Genomic DNA, 13,410 nt, shown 5'->3' on the forward strand with positions numbered 1-13,410 from the left:
TAAGAATCTTCTGCCAAGTCATGCGATTCGCGTGTAATGTTATTTCTTCTATTATTAACTTTCTTCCTTTATATAGAATGCTCGTAAATTATTCTTATGCAATTGACGGATCTATTCCTCGAGTACAACTCGACAATCTTTCCTCAAGGAAGATTCTTGTCTTTTTATGTGTTTTTTTATTTCTGCATTTTAATTTATAATGTTAAGAATTGATTCTCAGCTGATTTTTTAATTAAAAATCCATTAAAATATTAAATTATTATTATATTATTATTTTTTTCATTAAATACTTATGTAGAAGCTATTTAAATATTTATCTTTAGTCAGAAAAAACCTTTATTATAAAAAACTTTATTTATAGTATAATATAAATTTGGCATTAGCAATTTTTAAATATGAGTAATTAATAATATAATATAAAAAATTTGTATTATTATAATAATAAAATATTTAAAATGTGATAATATCTCATTTATAAAAATTTTAAAATTTCTTTTTGTAAGAACATCCCTTTACAATAATATCTCTTCCAAAGGTACGAATTGGAGAAAAAACGCTGCAAGGTTTAAACACATACAAATACACATTTATGGAGAATGAATTAGATAACGGAGCAATAAATCCAGAAAATAAATGCTTCTGTCGCAAAGGATTCTGTCTAAAGCCCGGCTTAATTGATGTAACCGATTGTTATTACGGTAAGATATCAGTACATCAGTTAATTTCAATAAATTATTCTTTAATATAATAAATGTTCCAAATTGAAGTCGGATTGAACTTCTCTCCGATGAATAAATTATTATACTTAATGCACATTTGATGCATATTTAATTGGTCAGTACATATCATTATCCTTGCTTCTTATATAATTTATTAAGTGTCTCAGTCATTTCACTGCCGAGTGTCTTTTATAAGAGATAGACTTGTGAGAGAATGGAATTTTGATATGCATCAATTCTCATGTCGCATTATTTATCACAGTTGCGGTACTTGTCTCTATTGAAGTATTATGAGATTCCGATTACTTTGGTCATGTTGCAATAAAAATCAGCAAATTCTGATTCATGACGTGAGTGAAGGAAAAAAATAGAGCTAATTTATATGTTTAGAATTTACCTCGATAAGAGCAGATTCAGAAAGTTCGTCTTTAATGCATCTGTTCCGATAAAATGTGACAAACGATCAAGTCGCGTTTATGATAATAAAATTATGTCACGTTGGTTATGTCATAAAGTAAGTAAAGTAAGTAAGTCTGTTTCCTCTGAACGACAAAACATCTTAGGAGAAAATGTTGACGTTTTACCTCTTGTGTCCAATGATTTACAAGCAAATTTTCGTGTTCAAAATAGATCTGTCAAATAAGAATGTGTTAATGTACTATAAAATGTTCCTTATTTTTATATAGGATTTCCAATTGCCTTGTCGTATCCACATTTTTACAAGAGTGATCCATCATTGCTAGAAGCCATCGAAGGACTGGAACCCAATAAGGAATTGCATGAATCTTATTTCTACATTCAGCCGAAGGCCGGGATGCCCATGAATGTAGCATCCCGATTCCAAATTAATATGGCACTACAGAACATTGGACACATGGCTAGGGTGGAAAAGTTCCCCCATTTGACAATTCCATTACTGTGGTTTGAAATTGTAAGTACAGAAAATATCAATACAAAATTTAATTGATTTAATTTAATAATTTAACTAATTTAATTGATTTAATTGATTTTGTTGACTTAATTGATTTAATTGCATACATGTTAATTGATTTAGTTTAATAATATTCTACTTTAAAATTGTCTTCTAAAGGATCAAAAGAGTAACTTTTAATTACTTCCGTATTAATTAATTATGGGTACAATCCTAATGCTACAAATGCTTCGAAACGTTTAATTGATCAATTAAATTAATTAAAGAATGCCTCATAGTATTTAGTGTTAATATGGATGGACTATGTATATTGATTTTTGCAACATCAGCGATTTCTTCATTTCGCGAAATTATATCGAACGTGTAAAAAATAATAAAATATAATCTTTTCTTTTCAGGGAATGTACAAATTGCCGTTAAGTTTGAACCTCCGTTTTTGGTTTTATCTGAAATTCATGCCAATCTTGACGGAAGTATCGATGTATTTACTGTTTCTTTCCGGAGCGGTGTTGCTTGTCTGGTGCATCATGAGAATACTATTTCATCAGACGAAGAAATCATCACCGGAATGGCTGGAAATGAAAAGGAAGCAACGAAAGGTACAGACGGATAAGCAAAGTGATCCGAAGGAGAAAGACAGAGACGTGTACAGTACGCTTTTGAGCTCTGGCGATCCGGATCTGATAATGGTGTAATTATAGGTATAGTGATCGAGCTATAATTAGAAGGGACAATACATTATTTCTTCAATAGCTTTCTGATCATTATCCTTATTAGTTATTGGTGAAACAATGTGCAAATAAAGTAAAGTATATTATTTTACTATATTTATATACTATATCATACTTTATATATTATAGATGCCTGCATACATGTTAAATCAGGCATCCAAAGTCACATCATTTGATTTAATCTCTAGTTTCTGATGGAATCAATTCATACAAATATTTACATTTTTATAGTTTTGATTATCTGATTGTTAGTAATTAATGGAAATATTTTTCGAAATCTACACACATCTGATCATTTTCCGTTACTTCATATTTTCAATAACCATCATTAACCAGTTTTATCAAAATTGTTTCTCATATAGCATAAACTTAATATAGAAATATACACAATTTTAGTAGCAATGTTATTTGTCTATCTACAGTTTAGTATTAAATAAAACTATTTTTTTGCTCACAACATAGCTCATGTGATGTTAAATAATACAAACGACATAAATTATCTACACCGTTATAATGAAATTTTGCTTGTTACAGAAATTCTTAGAAAATTCAATTTTTTCCTTTAAAAAAAAATTCTTTATACAATTTAAAAAATGTAATTTTAAACTTTTTAGTGAAAGAATAATTACATTCTATTTGTATCAAGATATTTAATTTTATCGATTAGATATAAAGATCGGCAAAAAAAAATGTTATTACACATTACAGTATAATAAGATGCATAAAATTAGAATAAAATAAAAAGGGGAAAAAGAGAAAGAGACATATAACGTTGCTATTACATCGGAGCTATTTCCTTATTGTAAGCGCTGATTCATATCATTCCAATCATGCAATCGGACAGAATCACTTCATTTTAATCATAGTCAAAATAGCGATATAATTTTTTTCCATTTTACTTTCATTCTTTATTTTTCTATATTAATTTTTCTAAATAAAATGAATAAGAATTTTTGAGTATTAGTTTTAAAAAAGTATAATCTGTGCGTAAACATTTCTAAAAAAATTTCTGAAATTTTCTGATTAGAATTACAAAATTATAACATAAAGATATTCCATACATATTTTCATTATACCAATGGTACTTCATTATTTCTAAGTAAACTTTAATTACTGTAAGTAAATAATATGACATGCTAATAATCATGTCTGTGATTGTTTTATTTTGCTCTCATATTTTGTAACAGTATTTTCTTAAATATGATATAATATAGAGAGGAATTCTATAATATAGATACCTATATAGAGAGATAGCGAAAGATATTATATCGACATTAGAGGAATATATTGCTACATTAATCGCCAAGCTCAAATTTAAACAATTAACAGATATTAAATTGACAATCGCTCAATTATTATATAATGTATATTTAGAATTAGGAATAATTTAATAAATTTTTAACAACGTTAAAAAACAACCAAATGAAGAGAATTACATTAAAAAGAATCATAGCAAATTTAACAATGTTAATTCTTTAGGCAAAATCGATTATTATTTTTTAAATGCGTATGTATTATAGAATATCCATATGCAAGTTAATCTATTTAATGTTACCGCTTGGAATCAAATATTTTAATTCATTTACTATTTTTTGTACTCTTCTCTTGTTTTAGGAAAAAAGTATTTATTAGAAACTTGCCATTTATCAAATAATAATCGATAGAATTCTAAAATAAAGATATTCCAAGTAGTAGTATTAATAAAACAAACTACTCTGTATATAGAGATCTCAGGGGCCATGTCACATCATGGGCTATATCATGGATTTCTCTCCACATGGGCAACAATCCGTGATTGTCAATAACGCAATCTCATGGTGAAAACATGTGGAGAGGATCAAACCGACTTGAATATCATTCAGTAGATTATTCAACTTTACACTTTTATGATATAAATTATCTTACAGAATGGGGCATTTAAAGTGTTACAAGCTATTATCCCAAAAAATATGTGTCAAAAATATGTTCAGACAAAAGTTGTATCATTTCAAGAAAAACAATAATAATAATAAAACCATTTCTTTTTAAAATCATTTTTCCAAAGGTCACATGGAGATCGCCTCCACTTTTTTAAATGAAATTTTTTTTACATAATATGATTCTCCTAACTATTTTGCGTACGAAAATATTAAAATAGAAATATTGAAAAATTAATAGTTTACGAGATATGTTATACTTTATTTATGGCACATTTTGACATAAAATATAAAATATCTTAAATATCTCTTAAACTTTTCTTTTTAAAACATGTTTTAATATGTACAAAATAATAAAATCTAAATAATGAGAAAAATAAGGATAAAATAGAAAGAAAAAAATACCTAGTGATTTAAATAAAATGATATGTAGTTACATAGATTATACACTTTAAATACCCTAGATTAATTCTAATAATTTGTGGATCGGATGATACGAAAATTAATGCGCCGAAGTTTTAATTTGTCACCTAAAATCGGAATGGAAATAATTTTTATCTGTTTCTGTAGTGTGACATAACGAGTATGTAGTTATATAAAATACCTAATGTATTTCGCATTGGATTTTTTTACCTCAATGTAAATATGTAAATAATTTGTGAATTATTAAATATGTAATGTACATTGACAATTAGACGTTATATCTAAAATTTCGTATATATATCTCTAATATTGAAAACAAATTAAAAAATATAGATAAGATCGTATATATCTTTATTGTTTGTAAAAAGAAACAAATTTTTTATACATTTATTTTTTGTAAGAAACCAGAAAATTACGCATCATAAGGGAGTAAAAGACATTTTTAATGTAGATCATAGGAACAAAAAAAGTTATTTTTTAATATATGTATAGATCATAAATGTAAGTATAACAATATAGCTTTCTACGAGAAATTTTTTCTCTAAAAAATATCTTGCCTTATTTATTATAAACATTATAGAAATATAAATTTAATATGACTACAATTAAGAATGTGCTCATATATTTAATAAAATATTTAGAAATAAAAATAAGTTTCGTAATATTATTTGCGGATATAACAAATTTTTGAGAAAGCATCTTGTTTACATTTATGAAATATGATATAAATTTAATAAAAAGAAGATCCATCATACAGTGATAACTAAGCTATTGAAATATATATATATATTTTTGTGTGTGTGCGCGCGCGCGTGTGTGTGTGTATATATATATATTGATATTATACAAAATTTGTTTCTCTTCCGAAAATATCCTCTTTGCGTTTTATAAATATTGTAAATAATATTAAAATAAAAGTCTTAAACACGAATTTACACATGATCACATGTTTCAACAAAAACTCCCAAGAAATTTGTTTTTAATCAATTACATAAATATATAAAAATATAAATAAGGACTCTCAATCTTAAAAACAATAATTAGAACTTTAGAATAAGGCTAATGAGAGTCTAACGCTGATGTAAGACCAAAGAATTAGGAGATGTAGATAATACTCAAGGATTATCTTCATTTATTATATCGAACGTTTCGACTCACTTTGGAATCATCTTCAGCGAAAAAGTAGAATATAATACCTCGTTGAAAGTCACTCGCAGATTGGTAGAAATGCAGTAATAAATACGCTATATAAATTATTACCATTTTATTGTTAGTTCAATAATTAACTATTCCCGTTATTTGAATTATCTTCAACACATCCAAGTTCTCAGAAGAAAGGCGTAATAAGCACATTATTTGGGACAGAGCATTATTATTTTCAAGTCCGTTCGATTTCATTACAAAAACATGAAATTTATAATCAATACCTTATTACATAATGACTATCTGATTGACTTTATTTTTAACACCATCAATTCACGTCTCAAAATTTTGTTTCACAAACTATGGATGAAAGGGAATAATGTTGATAGCGATACTACTAATGAAAAACATCCATCATGGTTCGTTTTACCTTGTTGTTTCATTGATGTCCGAGAAATTTTTTACTATTATGAAGAATATTACCGTGAAATTATCCTTCTTCAGTTTGAATAAGCTTCATAAATTCATAAAAGGACAGAAGGACACACTCCCAAAATTTTCTAATAAAAATGTGTGCAAAATCCCTTGTAAAGATTGCAATGCGTCATATATTAGTCAAATAGATCAAAAATTATCCACGAGAACATCGCAATCATAAAAGCAGTAACAAGAACCAATCAGTGATCACAGACTTGATTTTAATCATGAATTTGATTGGGAGAATATCCAAATTCTTGAGGAGGAAAGATTTCTCAATAAATGTTTATTCAGAAATGCTTCATATTATATATACATGCAGAATGGACTTAATTTAAAAATAGATACAGAATGCTTGCATTATTCTTATGCTTCCTTATTAGACATGTTAAAACAATATTGAGATTTAAAATAGTATAGGTTGAGTCTCTTATTATTTATTGTCATAGCTTATTATAAGTCTCCTTATCACTTTTTGTAACGTTCAATTTCAAATGACACGTCAAGATGAACTGCCACGATATTAATCCGAAGAACGATTTCTTTTAATTTATATCTCATAAAAATTGTGAATCAATGTTTGTGAACTTCTTTGTTTTCCCGTTAGGATGAGTCACAGTATTACTGATTTTAATTATTGAACTAACAGTAAAATGGTAATAATTTATATAGCGTATTGATTATTGCATTTCTGCCAATCTGCAAGTGACTTACTTTCGACGAGATATTATATTCTACTTTTTCGCTAAAAATGACTCCAAAGTGAGCCGAAACGTTCGATATAATAAATGAAGACAACCCTTGAGTATCTACATTTCTTAACTCTTCACTCTTATATCAGCGTTAAATTCTCATTAGCCTTGTTCTAAAGTTCTAAATTTGTTTTTGTTTAATTTTATAAATAAATACAATTAACTATATATAATAAAAAAAATATTTAATAAATACAATATGAAAATTTTGTAAATATATATAGAAAAATTTATTCACAATTAAATGTATCGATTATAAACAGCATATTACTCCTGTCACTTACTCAGCAGATCAGCAGATAGGAGTATGTTTAAACGTGAAATAAGCACATTTAAGACTGACTCATAAAATTTACAACAAAGTCGTGTATTCCTTCTTTATCTAAAATCAAAGATATCATTTATAAATTGCAAACGTTCTAAAATTCGAAACATTCAATAAAATTACATTATAAACTTTTAAGCTTGTCGTACCAAATATTTTCTTATGTAGCATATTATAATGCATTTCTCTGCAAGTTTTCGTAAATGTCGCCCTATCTGGGAGCCGTTCTGATGGATAGTACTTCATTAGATACGACTTTAAAATTTCTGCCGTTTTAAATTGTGTAGCTTTATCTGCAGGTACTTTCGGTTTGTTACTACTATTTTTATGAGGTTGTGAATGAGACAAATGTGTGGTTTCCTCCTTTCTTTTTAATTCCACATTAGTTTTTATTTCAAAATGCTTTTCTTGTGTCGTTCTCGATAAATTATCATTTGTAGTATTAATAACTGCATCTGTACTTTTTCTAATCATTTTCATGATTTTATCATTTAAAATCTTTTTATCGTTATTTTTATCCGATATATTATCACTAGTTTTATCGACATAATCATCATGTACAATTCTTTTTTTCTTAGCAGATTTTATGTCATTCTCGTGACATTCAATGTATTCATAGCCCCTTTTATTTTTACTTTCACTTTTAACTTCATTCTTAATTTTATTAGAATTAACATTATCTACTTTCAATTCTGTTTTAGGAGAAACATTTTTCCTTTCTTCCATACTCTTCTTTGATGATGACTGTGCTAAAATCTGCTCGTAAACTGTTTTAACTACTCTTTTTACAGTCTTATCTGTCTTGCTTCTACGAACTTTTGACTTAGAAGAACTTGTACTAGAGTTAATCATATTGCCCTCGTGAATTTGTCGCGCACAAACAAAACCTGACATTTGCATCCGTAATTTATCATTTTTGGGTGTACTTCTTTGTGCATTATTATGAGCAGATAATTCTAAAGAATGAGCTTTTCTATCTTTGTCTAAAGTAGATAATCGTAATCTTTCTTCATTTATAATCTCTGATGCAGTTTTAAAAGTAGAAGGAAAAGTCTCTTTATGACTACTCGACAAATAAGTATTTCCGGTAAATTCTATGTTGACTGTATCTGTCATTTGTTCATTATTGGATATGTCGATACTATTAGAATAGTTAAATTCGGAGTTACGAAATTCAGTCTCATTATAGTCACTCGCTGCTTCATACACAGTATTATTATTAGTACATTTTCGTACCGACGAAATCTAAATAAATAAAACAAATAAAACAAAAAATATTCATATTTAAAATAATAGAAATAAATATATTAATTTCATTGTTCTACATACAAAAAAATTTAGTTTAAAACAATTCATATATTTATTCAAGTCTTTTAATTTCTGCTGGTATTATCTGTTTTGTGTGTGTGTGTGTGTGTGTGTGTGTGTGTCTAAAGCTTAAAAAATAATTATAAAAAATATTTATAAAAAATAATATTAGGTGTTGGAATTAATTCGTAGCGTTTTTAATGAAAGAATGTTATTTATTTCACATGAGCATTAAAAAATACATTAATGAAAGTACTTCCCATCACTTGTAAAACGCTATGAATTAATTCCAACACCTAATATATAAAAATATTTATAGAAAATATTACATACCAATCTAGACATATCAAATTTGTACTTATTTGGTACTTTGGAACTAGAAAATATTTTATATTCTATACTATTAGCCATATCAAGCATATTTTTCTTTTCAAATCGTTCTTCATTAATTTCTGTATACAAATTTTGATAATTTTCAAGTAATGCTGTTTTCAATTCATTGTAAAAGTGTTCTCGTATCTTTAAATAAAGAGAAAAATAAAAATTATGTAAAAGTATAAATAACATTTCATATAAAAAAACTATGCATAATGTACTTACTTGAACAGTTAAACCTTTTATTTTTTTATCTGTACTACTAGCTGCACGAACATGCGCCACTTTCGCATCCTTAATGTTCTGTCGCCTCACCTACGGAAAATAAATAAAAAGATAGAAAATTGTATTTAAAAAATTACTCTCAAACGCACTTACTTCATCCTCTTTAGCTGTACCACGCCGAAGTGCAAATTGCTCCATAATAAGTTCTTTTCTTTCTCGTTTTTCAGCTGCTATTATACTCTCCCTCGATTCTTGCAGTTCATTAAATGTATCCCTATCGTTATTGTATAATTATAAACACTTTAGAGCTACCACTTTATAATCGAAAGTATGTTTGTTGCAGATGTAAATTATTTAAACAATTTTTTACATACATTTCATCATCAGTGTAGCTCACTTGTATTACACTGCCTACATTACTTCGAGATTTGTTAGATCTAGTCTGACACATCTCAAATTGAGCAATCCTTGCTTGTACCTCATCCTTATTTTTACAAACATCGCATCTATTTTTGCAAGATGGTGGAGAATCCCCGAAATACTTAGAAAATACTGCGTGTCGACACCTACAGATAATAGCACACAAGTATCATTATTTACAATAAACTTAACATGCCAAACGATTCTTGAAGCAACCAAAATATCTCAAATCGTATTTTATTTATAATATATTCATTTTTTTACTTCAAAATATTCGAAAAATATGTTAAAAGCCTTTAAAAAAAGACCTTTTTCCATTTTTAAATATTATAATTAAATTCTTGAGAACACACACACACACACACACACACACAACAAATAAAGATCGTACTTTGCCTCTAGACAGTATGCAATACTTTTCTCAAAATTCTGCCATTTAATTTTCACAAGATCGGAATTCTTATGGGTGATTTCCTCTTTGATAAGGAATGAAATAGGCCCATATTCTTCATTACTAAAATAAATCCTGCAGAATGCTGGCTTCCCATCTCTGCCCGCCCTTCCTGATTCTTGATAATATGCTGCAATATTCTGAGGCACTGTCCAATGGACTACAAATCTAAACGTATCCACATAATAAATAAACTATTTTTCTTAGCGTGTAATATTATTTTTCGAAAATAAACTACCTAACGGATCCTTTATCGACACCCATCCCGAAACTACATGTTGCCGCGATAACAGGTACTTCACCTGCTGTCCACTTATTTTGTACTTCATTACGTTCCTGAGTTTTTAAGCCTATTCAAGTATTTCAGTAAAATAACATTATTTTTTTACAAGTTTGTATTAACATGCTATATAATCACATACTTCCATGATACGCAAGCGTAGAAATACCGGCAAGAGTTAATTTATGCGCAACAATTTCAGTCGCTTCCTTTTTTCTACAATAAATGATACCACAATTTCTTTTATGCTAAAAATACGAAAAGGATCCATATTAATCTGTATAATTCATAGAATACGACGGTAACAATAGTAGAATTTAATTTACCATAGGAATAGAATTATCTAAGGGACCAAGTGCATCCAAAATAAAGTTTTTTAAGTGCATAAATGGTTTGTCCAACATTTCTTGAAACCATATGTCATAATATAAATTAGCACGAAATACCGGTTGAGAAAATATCATTGCATCTTTCATATGCAAGCTTTGGAGAATATCATCCTTTACCTGTAACAATATTCAATAATGTTATTCTAATGCAATGATCTGTCAAATATAAATATTAATATTTTCTTAGATGATTTGCCTGTTTTGAAGCAGTTGCTGTTAATGCAATCATAGGTATCTTGGGACACAATTTTTTAAAAGTTCCCAATTGCCTGTAAGTTGGTCTAAAATCATGGCCCCATTCACTTAAACAATGAGCTTCGTCAATAACGAAATATGAAAGTGTTTTTTTCTTTTGCATTTGAATTATGGTTTCCTATAAATTAAATTCACAATGAGAAAGATTAAAGAATCCAAATCGAAATCTTAAAATATCGTCTTCCCAATTAGTTTTTGAAATGATTTAGAATTATTCCTTATCATATGTGCAAACATGATAAGATATAAAACAATATAGATACTCTTTTCAACCAATATAAAAGATTTAAAACCTAGAAAATACCTGAAAATGACGTTGTGCTCCCATTTCAGGAGTGACATACAATAATTTTATCTTTGGCGCATCTGACAGTAAATCTTTCATAATGGCGTTTCTCTCTTTGCTGGAAGTAGTGGAGTTCAAAGAACAGGCATTTATTTTCTTACTCACCAAAAAGTCTATTTGATTCTGAAAAAATTAAATAATTATTAAATTAATTAATCACTATTCAAGTATTGTTTTCATTTAAATATATTATATATTAGGTGTTGGAATTAATTCGTAGCGTTTTTTAATGAAAGAATGTTATTTATTTCACATGAGCATTAAAAAATACATTAATGAAAGTACTTCCCATCACTTGTAAAACGCTACGAATTAATTCCAACACCTAATATTATTCAAATATTTGTTTTCATTCATGTATATTGTATATCAATACCAATATTATGTATATATCAATATTAAGTGTTAATATTAAGTGTCAATATTAGAGTATTACACTCTCTGACATAAAAATCTGTTACATAGTTACTGACACTGGATCTATATGACTCATTTAATTTATGTTAATTAAAAGGTATAAATTAATTTGAAGTAATCAAATGACATAAAAAAAGAATGAATATTAACAATAAATATATTTTAATAAGAATAATCCAAATTTGTGCAAATGTAAGGAAAATTGAAGTGACATTTTTGAGACAAAAAGATTTATAATTGAATAAATTCAATAGATCTACTGTCAGTTTCAGAACGTAAAAGAAGTATTAATAACGCTGTTTAACATTTTTAAAAAAAATATTATGTATATAATAAATTCATCATCAGTCCTGGACAAATATAAATAAATCAGTAAGACTCATTTAATTTAATTAAAAGACAGTAATTAATTTGTAGGAACCAAAATGACAAGAAAAATGGATAATAAGTACATTTTAACAAAAGTAATCCAAATTTTATAGGTGTAAAGAAAATTGAACTGACATTTTTTACAGAGATTTATAATTGAATAGATTCAATAGATCCACTGTCAGCTCCAGAAAGTAAAATAAGTATTAATAACGTTTTGCATTTTCTATTTTCAGATTTTAATTTTTATATGAAAGACACATATACAAAAAAATATCAATTGATAATGTACAAAAAATACCTTCATCAGAGCCAAAAGCGGTGAGAAGACAATTGCAACTTTCTCCTCTTTCATTATCGCTGGTAATTGAAAACAGAGAGACTTCCCAGAGCCCGTAGGCATGCATACAAATACATCTTGCTTTCCTAAAATCATCAATTTATAAACTGGTTTTTACGAAATATTCCATCATGAAAGAAGAAAAAAGAAAAACTGCATGGGAATGGAAGATATTACAGCTATTAAGAGAGATCATTCAAAAAGAATCAACATTTCGCAGAAACCTTTGTGAATAGTCGTAATGGCCTGCTTCTGAATGTCATTTTTGAAATCGTCATAACCGAATTTCGACTTCAAGACGTTCAGCAACATGCTTTCTTGTTACTCACTTCGATCTTTTTTAATAACGGAAAAAAAAGACAGACTTTACAACGTTGTATGATCGATCTAATTGTATTCAACAAGCACAAATATGTTCGTCAACATCACGCGCCACATGGATATAGATCAACTGATCAGACAGATCGAGTGCTACTCAAAGTCAGATTAGGTTAGCTTAAATGTTAAGTTAGGTTTCTAATGAAATACGTCTACTGGCGCTTCAATGTGCACGAAGCTAGAGAGCAAATAATCAGAGTGGCGCCATACGAGAGAGACGTCATATTTTAACGAAATTCTGCGAGAGAGAAAGAGATATACGGTCTCAGTCTATCCAACAGACTGTCAGTTTAAGAGTTAGGTGCAACAGCATTGAACGACATAGATACGTAAAGGTACAGTGATAAAAATAAAATTATCGAAATTATTTTAGAAATATGATTGGATGTACAATACCGTTTTGTAACAATTCATTAAAAAAAGGATATGTTAAAATGAAA

At 27.7% G+C, this 13,410-nt stretch overlaps 2 protein-coding genes across 2 annotated transcripts in view; one reads left to right on the top strand and one right to left on the bottom strand.

Annotated features, from left to right (window-relative positions):
- Positions 1 to 5,651, top strand: part of LOC105151762 (scavenger receptor class B member 1) — a 33,897-nt gene extending 28,246 nt beyond the window's left edge. The window contains exons 6-8 of the mRNA XM_011065656.2: positions 536 to 698; positions 1,406 to 1,650; positions 2,049 to 5,651. Of these exons, the coding sequence (XP_011063958.1) occupies positions 536 to 698; positions 1,406 to 1,650; positions 2,049 to 2,345 (705 nt within the window). The 3' untranslated portion in view covers positions 2,346 to 5,651. The remainder of the gene's footprint in view (positions 1 to 535; positions 699 to 1,405; positions 1,651 to 2,048) is intronic.
- LOC105151763 (ATP-dependent DNA helicase Q5) lies at positions 5,055 to 13,092 on the bottom strand. Its single transcript, XM_011065658.2, has 14 exons — positions 12,817 to 13,092; positions 12,554 to 12,678; positions 11,425 to 11,589; positions 11,062 to 11,238; positions 10,803 to 10,982; positions 10,619 to 10,724; positions 10,435 to 10,546; positions 10,137 to 10,364; positions 9,700 to 9,891; positions 9,479 to 9,599; positions 9,326 to 9,415; positions 9,059 to 9,244; positions 7,567 to 8,662; positions 5,055 to 7,474 (listed from the first exon to the last, which is right to left on the bottom strand). Exons 1-14 carry the CDS (start codon positions 12,902 to 12,904, stop codon positions 7,425 to 7,427), a joined length of 2,916 nt encoding a protein of 971 aa, XP_011063960.2. The 5' UTR covers positions 12,905 to 13,092; the 3' UTR covers positions 5,055 to 7,424.
- Positions 13,093 to 13,410: the final 318 nt, after the last annotated feature.

This window comes from Acromyrmex echinatior, chromosome 1, assembly GCF_024713525.1.
Source record: "Acromyrmex echinatior isolate Ae372 chromosome 1, ASM2471352v2, whole genome shotgun sequence".
Taxonomy (NCBI): Eukaryota; Metazoa; Arthropoda; class Insecta; order Hymenoptera; family Formicidae; genus Acromyrmex; species Acromyrmex echinatior.

Excerpts from the sequence above, each read along its gene's own strand:
- LOC105151763 (XM_011065658.2), bottom strand. The coding sequence starts at position 12,904 with ATGTTGCTGAACGTCTTGAAGTCGAAATTCGGTTATGACGATTTCAAA. Across the intron at positions 11,590-12,553 it reads CGCTTTTGGCTCTGATGAAG|AATCAAATAGACTTTTTGGT; the intron begins GTATTTTTTGTA and ends TAATTTTTTCAG. Across the intron at positions 10,547-10,618 it reads TACGCTTGCGTATCATGGAA|GCTTAAAAACTCAGGAACGT; the intron begins GTATGTGATTAT and ends ATACTTGAATAG.